Consider the following 7,777-nt stretch of genomic DNA (forward strand, 5'->3'; position numbering starts at 1 on the left):
GGGGAAATTTAGGTTGGATATTGGGAAGAAATCCTTCCTGGAGAGGCCCTGGCACAGATGCCCAGAGCAGCTGTGGCTGCCCCTGGATCCCTGGCAGTGCCCAAGGCCAGGCTGGACAGGGCTTGGAGTCACCTGGGACAGTGGAAGGGGTCCCTGCCCATGGAATGAGATGATCTGTGAGGTCCCTTCCAAGCCAAGCCACTCCATGATTATATATTATATGAATAAGGGATAAAACTGTAAAAACCTTGCAATGGAAAAAAGCTGTTAAATAAATACCCTGCTGTTTGGATGTGCCATTGTTCTCTGGTTGCCTTTAAATAAAGCTTTGTACTGGAGTGAGAGAGGGAAAAAGGGAATTTTTGATGAAAAAGGAGATCCTGGGCAGCTGATGGAATCAAAGAGAGCAGGGAGGACGCTTCCATGGGCTGCATGAAAGCCAGGTTAGCTGGAACACCACTGCAATTAGGCATCCTCTGCCTGGCACAAAACCTGCTGGCACCTGATCTCCTGCTGCCTGATGAGGATGGATCCTTTTATTCATCTGTGCTCTGTGAAAATGCAAAAACTCTTCTTTATCTGTGGGAAAAGGGAGAACCACCCCAAGTGCGCTGCTGTTGATGGGAGCTTGACATCATCCTTCATGGATGTTAAGGGCCTCTCCCACATTTTTTGGAGGATGGAGGGAATGTTTTAGTGTGGTAATGATCTCTTTTCTCTGTTCCCTCTTAAGGGAACCTTTGGGAATCATGTGAGATTTTGAGGAGAGGGCAGGCAAATCCCCCCCTTCTTTCACCCACTCGAGCAGTCACATGTGACAGATTCATGCCTGCAGCACTCCTAGGTTTTATCTGCTCACTAAATTTTATTTCCCCTCTGTGAGTGTTTATATTGCTTAGAGACTGCCAAGGTTCGTGTTAATCATAAAAAAAAAAAAGTGGAGGTTTATTAGGTATTGCAGCTCTGTGATTCTTTGGTGTTTGAATGTTAATGAAGCTTTGTATGCTCTGGAATAGTTGGAGAGGTGGATCTTAGCTCTGCCTGCCATGGCAGAATATCCGGGGGTGGATTTCTCTTCCCTTTCCTTTGGGTTTTAACATCTTACATGACATTTCATCTGGAGCAATTTTCCACCATTTATCAGCAGGTGTAATATTGTCACAGCAATTCTGTGAGTGCAGGAAAGGCAGGAGGGTGAAAATGGGCTCAGTTACAGCCTGCAGGGAGGGGAGAGCTCAGCACAGGGCCATCATCAACTGGGAGTCAGCACTTGGCCAGAGCAGAGGGGAATTTGTTATTTTTAGGCTCTCAGTGGGAGGACAAGAGGAAAGAACCCCTCAAATTGCAGTTCTAATGGTTATTTCCATAGGCTGTGCATGCACGTGGGATTTAGCAGACGAGCCATGAAGAAACATTTATTCTCACTCCAGACAGCTCAATTCTTTCTTCTTCTGAAGGCTGAGTTTCAAGCAACATTTCTTTTCTCATTGTACATTTAATTTGGGGCTACTGTGCCCCAAATTAAATGTACAATGAGAAAAGAAATGTTGCTTGAACAACATTTCTCTCGACTGGAGAGCTGAGCATTTCTTATTTCTGAATTTCTAGGGCTGCCCCTCAGCATTGGCTTTGGTAGAACAAGGTGAACATCTTGTTCTAGTGCCTTCAAATTAACCTCAGAGGACACTTGTGTCACTGCCATCGTGGTTTAGAACTGGAATTAGAGGGAGTGCCAGGCCCAGCAGGCTCCCCTTTCAGATGGGGAGGAGGTGATGGATGTGTTCTGCAGGGGAAATGCTCCTCCTCCCTGACCTGCCACCAGGATTGTGCTGGCTCTTTAGAGGAGGGATCTGTTTTTCCAGGTCTCCTGTTGGAAAAAGTAGAGCTTATTTAATCCAGGAAACCTCACTTTTTTACCATACCAAAGGGATTTAATTTTATTTTTTCATGTGTAGTACAACTTCTTTTGGGGACACAAATCATGTCAAATTCCATTTGCATCTGCCTTGAATCCAGCTGAGCCTTTATCACCATGAAAAGGGACAGAATCCCCCAGGTTGGGAACACAAGGGCTGCCATAAATCTGCTCTGAAATATTTCTATCCAAAGCTGCTTTGAAATATTTCTATCCACCCCTCTGAGGGGGCACTGAGAGGAGGTTGATCCCAGATTTTCTTGGTCGGACTGGTGCAGTTCACACAACTGCACTCCTTTAGTGCCAGATCCCTCTGCAGCAGCCCAGGACTCCCTAGCAGTGTTCTCCTAGATCCACAGTAAATTCTGCTCCCTCTGTTGCTGCCTTTGGCTTAATTGACCCATTTTGCAGCAGATGAGGCCCCAAGGAGAGGTTAATCCAAGCAGCAACATTCAAAGGCAGGTCTGGGTTTAAGTGAATTCTTTGTCCTTGGCAAAGTCTCTTAGCCCCAGTGTCACCTTTTTACCCTTTATTCTAAAACATTCTGATTTAACAATGAATTCAGGAATCTCTCCTGCTAGACAAGTCTCCACAGCTCTTTCTTGCCTGAGTTTTGGATGTGATGGGTTTTTGTGGAATTAGGGGACCAAGACAGCTTTGGGAAAGGGGAGGATAGGAGTGTTTTACAGCTGCTGGCTCAGTCCTTGAGGAACAGACAGCTCAGCAAAAATCAGTGATCAGGGCCTCCACCCAGACATGCAGTGGGGACAGAAAACTTGCTGTTGGATGAACTATTTAGGAGGGACCTGGAGAGAAGGGAGCTGCAGCAGAGAAACAGCCAGGGTGACCTGCTGGGCCATGAGGAGAGGGGCAATAATTGAGCCCCAAAGAGGGAATTGTGCCTGGTACCTCCAGCACCCACTCTTGGACACGCTGGGGGTTTGTCAGTAGTCAGGACTGGAGAAATAGAGGAGGATCCCCTTTCTCCTGCAGGGCACAATTTATCCTGGTGGAATTGGCCAGGAGACACAAAGGGATGTGAGCTACAAAGACCTCATTGCTCCTCCCTGCTCCCAGCAAAGTGGGACCTGCCCTGCTCACAGGGCACTTCATCCACACACATCAGACCTGGAATGGGAGTTCTGGGCCAGAGCTGAGAGCACCAAATACTACAGCAAAATCTGTACATTTGCAAGGAGTTAAACACAGGGATGTTGAAAGCCCGTGGGGGGATGGGAATGATGTGGGAATCCAGGATATTGGATGCAGCATTCAGTCAATTACCATGCTTAGTTAAGTACTGCACGGTGGAGTGAAGGCTGCAGTCTGTTAGAATGTCTGTTCCTATAAGTCATTTCATTATGAGGTTGCTCATATGCCATTTTAACATATGTACAGTAACATTATCCCTCTTTTCTAGGTCACCATCCTCATAAGCCTGGCTCTTGCATTCCTTGCCTGCATAGTGTTCCTTGTGGTGTACAAAGCCTTCACTTACGACCACAGTTGCCCAGATGGATTTGTTTATAAGGTAAGGAACTTCAGAAGGATGAATTGCCCGAGCTAATGACAGGCTCTAATTGCCTGCATGGTTACAGCCCAGGCTGCTTTTTTTATTTTGACCAGGCCAAACAGAACATTTGGCAGGAATGTGTTGAAATGGAAAAAGTGTTCTGGGAAATGTGGACATGCATCTGACTCCATCAGCTACTGTTACAGTGTAATTGTTGGGATTAGCATTTGGTGAACACTACAGACAGATGTTCAGCAACAATCCCTCATATTTGTGAATGGATTTATTGCAGCTGGGATCCTGCATTTGCTTCCCACACTCCGAGTAACTGATGTTTACTGGCATACATTGTAATGCAAAGCAAACTGCTGCAGTGCTGACACTGTCCTTTGTGAAAGAAATCCAAATTTGCCCAAGTCATTCACTTCTAGGTGCTCTTGAGCCTTTATCAAGAGCAAACCCGTGTAACAATTGCTAAAACCCAGTGATTTTGTATTGAATAGTCACAGAACTGAATATTCACAGCCTGGTCTGCTGAGATAAAAAAATATATTTTGAAAAATAATTCACTGACTTCTTGCTGTGAAGAAACTCATAAATTCACAGGAGTTTTGGCCACACTGGGGATAATATGTGAGCTGGAAAATAGAGTAAGATGTTGGTGTATTAATAATTGTGAATTATTCTCTTAGGTTATATAAAAAGGGAGAATTTGGATTGTTCAGACTGGAAAAGAAAAGGCTTTGGGGTGATCTAATTGTGGCCTCCAGTACCTAAAGGAGCTACAAGAAAGATGGAGAGAGACTCTTTACAAGGGGGTACAAGGGGGAACGGCTTCAAAGTGACAGAGAGAAGGTTTAGGTGGATATTGGGAAGAAATCCTTCCTGGAGAGGGTGGAGAGGCCCTGGCACAGGGTGCCCAGAGCAGCTGGGGCTGCCCCTGGATCCCTGGCAGTGCTCAAGACCAGCCTGGACAGGGCTTGGAGCACCTGGGACAGTGGAAGGTGTCCCTGCCCATGGCAGGTGCTTGGAATGAGATGAGCTTTGAGATCCCTTCATATTTCAGAATTTCAGAATCAAACCCAAATCAGAACTTGTGAAAAGAGCTGCCCCACTGGGCTGTGCCTCCTGCCATCCCCACCCAGGTGCCCATCCCACAGCTCAGGGTAACACTCTCTAACAGAGCAGCACAAAGCAGCTTTTGCTGCCTCTGCCTGTCCCCTGCCTGTCTGGGTGTGGATTCTAGCCTGGGACCAGCAGGTGAGCAGAGCTGCTCAGCCAGCCCAGCCCAGCCCAGCCCAGCCCAGCCCAGCCCAGCCCAGCCCAGCCCAGCCCAGTTTGGTCCCTCCCTCATTGCACAGCCCGGATCTCTCAGATCTGCTGCCATCTGTCGCCAATAGCAACAGCTTTGCAATGCCAAGCCCTGCTTGGTGCTCTGGCAGGGCAGCTGCAGCAGCGTGAGTGCAAACAGGAGCCCTGAGAGCATCCCTGATGGCCTCACTCTGCTTCTCTCTGCTTTCCCCTCCCAGCACAAGCGCTGCATCCCCGCCTCGCTGGACGCCTACTACTCAGCCCAGGACTCCAACTCCCGGGGCCGGTTCTACACCGTCATCAGCCACTACAGCATGGCCAAGCAGACCAGCTCCAGGGCCGTGTCCCCCTGGCTGCCCTCGGGCTCGGCCAGCCACGACAACAAGGCTGCCAAGACAGAAGGTCATTAAAGGCAACGAGCTGGAGCGGGAGGGAGGGGGGACAACACCTGAGCGAGCCCCGCTGGCAGCGGGGCAGGAGGGAATCCAACCCAAGTGCAGGATCAGCTTCATGGATATTTCTTTTTGTGCGTTGTTCTCGTTGATTTGTAACCGAGTCGAGCTCTTGTACAAAGGCATGTTTGATGTTGACTGTACCTTAAACGATGTAAAAATATTTTTAAATCATTGCTTAACTATTTGTTAGAAAAATAAATTAAAAAACAAAAAAAGCAAGTTAGGTAAACAGCCAGAGAGGATAAAAGCAGCAAAGAGAATCCCACCAAGTTTTGTCAGTGCTGGAAAGCTGTGACAGAGGCTCCACACGCAGTGAAGGAAGAGCTGGAATCCTTTCAGCAGGGGTAGAGAGAACCTGGTACAAAGACATTGTGGTGCTGTTTGGTTTGCCAAAGGGGAGATATTTTGCTGTCAGATTGAATCCAGTGTCAGTGTTCATTCACTGAGAGAGAAATACAGGCATCCCCTCCTTCCCCAGACATGCTCACGTGCAAACACAAACCCTGCACAGTGCCCCAAGGAAACCCAGAAAGTTCCTGGAGCTCCTAATGAGCCACCAGAGTGCTGCTGGTCCTGGCCAGGCTCTGAGGCTGAAATCCAGCCTGCTGCTTGGAGATGGAGCAGGATGGGAGCAGGCAGAGGCTGCTGTAGTGAAATCTTGAATAAACTTTTGAGCACAGGCCTCAGAGTCTGCTTCTGGCATAGATTCCCTGCACGAGCTTTGGCAATTTCCATGAGGCTTCATTCTTTGGGACCTCTCTCCTGGGGGTCACCAAAACTCCAAGAAATGCCATTATGATCATAAAAGCATCTCAAAAGTTCTGATAGTATTGAGCCTCTAATTTTCAGCCCCTGATTTTCCCATGAAATGGGGTGCTCCTGCTTCCCTCCTTCAGCTTCAGCTCCTTCAGCATTTCCAGGTCACTAGAGAGAGGTAAAAATCAAATCTCTGCTTGCAAACCCAGAGCAGACCCCAAGTTTAATCCAGTCCTGCCCAGAGTAACACATCCTCTCCCCACAAATGGCACTTGTGATTAGTGCAAGGCTGGTGGGATTTAAAAACCCCCAAGGATTCTCTTTTTCCAGAGCTGCGGGAGCAGAGTGCACAGGCAGGGCAAGGTCCACCTTGTCTGAGCTGCTTTTTCAGATTTTTGGCTAGACTGGGATGGAAATTAGGAACTGGCCCCTTCTTCCCTCGCACTGGGCAGTTTTGTCCTCCATGTCAGAGACTCTGGGCAGTGTGTGAGGGCAGAACTCCTCAGTCCTGCAGGCATCATGAGAAATAACTGTATAGTGTAGCTAAAACTGTAGTGCCAAACACCATTGTCTGACTCCCTCTCCTCCCTTCCCTTTCCACCTGTAAATTCATTTCTCACTCAAAATGTACAAACCACCCCCTCCACCAACAGCCCCAACTCCAGCAAAACCACTGAACAGTTTATAATTTTGTGGTGTATTTTTTGTCAGTAGGTAGCAGAGACTGAAGTATTTTTTGGTGTAATTCTTGAACTTTTCTGACGGGATTAAAATAAAGTTCGATGTGACTGAGAGTGGCTCCTGTGGGTTTTCTTGCAGGTGGTGGGTGGCATTTGTGTGGTGCTGCCAGGCAGAGGCTGCACCAGCCCCAAGGTGACTCTGGATTTCAGGAGGCATTTCCAGAGCTTCCCATTCTCCCCTTTTAATGCCTGGATTTTATTCCCTATGTTCTCACCCATTTCCAATAGGAAAATAGTAATTAAACTGCAGCTCATCTACTTTACAGTGGAGCTCCATTCCATTTTAATGGGAATTCCTTCCAATGGACTTGCTTCCCATTTTAAAACCAATGGATTACAGGAACTTTTCCTGGCAGCAATGTGCCCCTTACCATCCTTGGAATGGGGGGTTAAAGGGAATCCAGCTGGCAAACCAAGGGCCACAGCTGAACTTTGGGAAAGTTGAGCTCTGTGCCCAAACTCTGCAGCTTGGTTTGTAACAACCCCACAGCTGCATTCATCTCACATGCTCCACAAAGCAGATTGTGTTGCCTCAAATCCTTCGGCTCTTTGAAATGGAATGATAGCCTGGCATTAAATTGACTCATTCCCAAAGGCTAAAGAACATTTTGTAAAACCTTCGGATAGCTTTCCTTAAAAAAAAAAAAAAAGTGTATTCAGAGTTGTGAAATTGAGCTACCACAGGAGAGAAACCACTCTGGTGTTAGAGGTCAGCACTGAGTACTTGTGAAATATATTGAAAGGTTCCAGTGCTGTGCAGGATTGAGTCAGGGGATAATTTAACCATGCAATTCTGTTGCAGTTTCCCAGTAATACTCTGTGTGTTTACTTGAATCAAAAAAAACCCCAGGAATCAAATCGCTTGAATTAAAAGGGTTCTAGCTATTACTAGATAAGTGAGTCTGTGGGGATAACCATTCCTATTTAATAAGGGGAAGATCAAAATCTGTATAGAGCAGAATAAAAAAAAAACAACCAAGAAAGACTCGGGGAAAGTAAAAGAAACCAAAAAACTCCTGCTGCAAGTGCCACCATTGTGAATATTGTTATTAGAGCTCCTGTGCAAGCTGCAGTTGAGCTTCCAAGA

General features: G+C 47.1%; 1 protein-coding gene across 1 annotated transcript in view; it reads left to right on the forward strand.

The window, feature by feature from the left end:
• The window catches only part of NSG2 (neuronal vesicle trafficking associated 2), a 31,360-nt gene extending 24,618 nt beyond the window's left edge, over window positions 1-6,742 (forward strand). The window contains exons 4-5 of the mRNA XM_064388011.1: window positions 3,336-3,446; window positions 4,958-6,742. Coding sequence (XP_064244081.1) covers window positions 3,336-3,446; window positions 4,958-5,149 — 303 coding nt within the window. The 3' untranslated portion in view covers window positions 5,150-6,742. The remainder of the gene's footprint in view (window positions 1-3,335; window positions 3,447-4,957) is intronic.
• The last annotated feature ends 1,035 nt before the right edge of the window (window positions 6,743-7,777 follow it).

The sequence above is a fragment of the Passer domesticus genome, chromosome 13, assembly GCF_036417665.1.
Source record: "Passer domesticus isolate bPasDom1 chromosome 13, bPasDom1.hap1, whole genome shotgun sequence".
NCBI lineage: Eukaryota > Metazoa > Chordata > Aves > Passeriformes > Passeridae > Passer > Passer domesticus.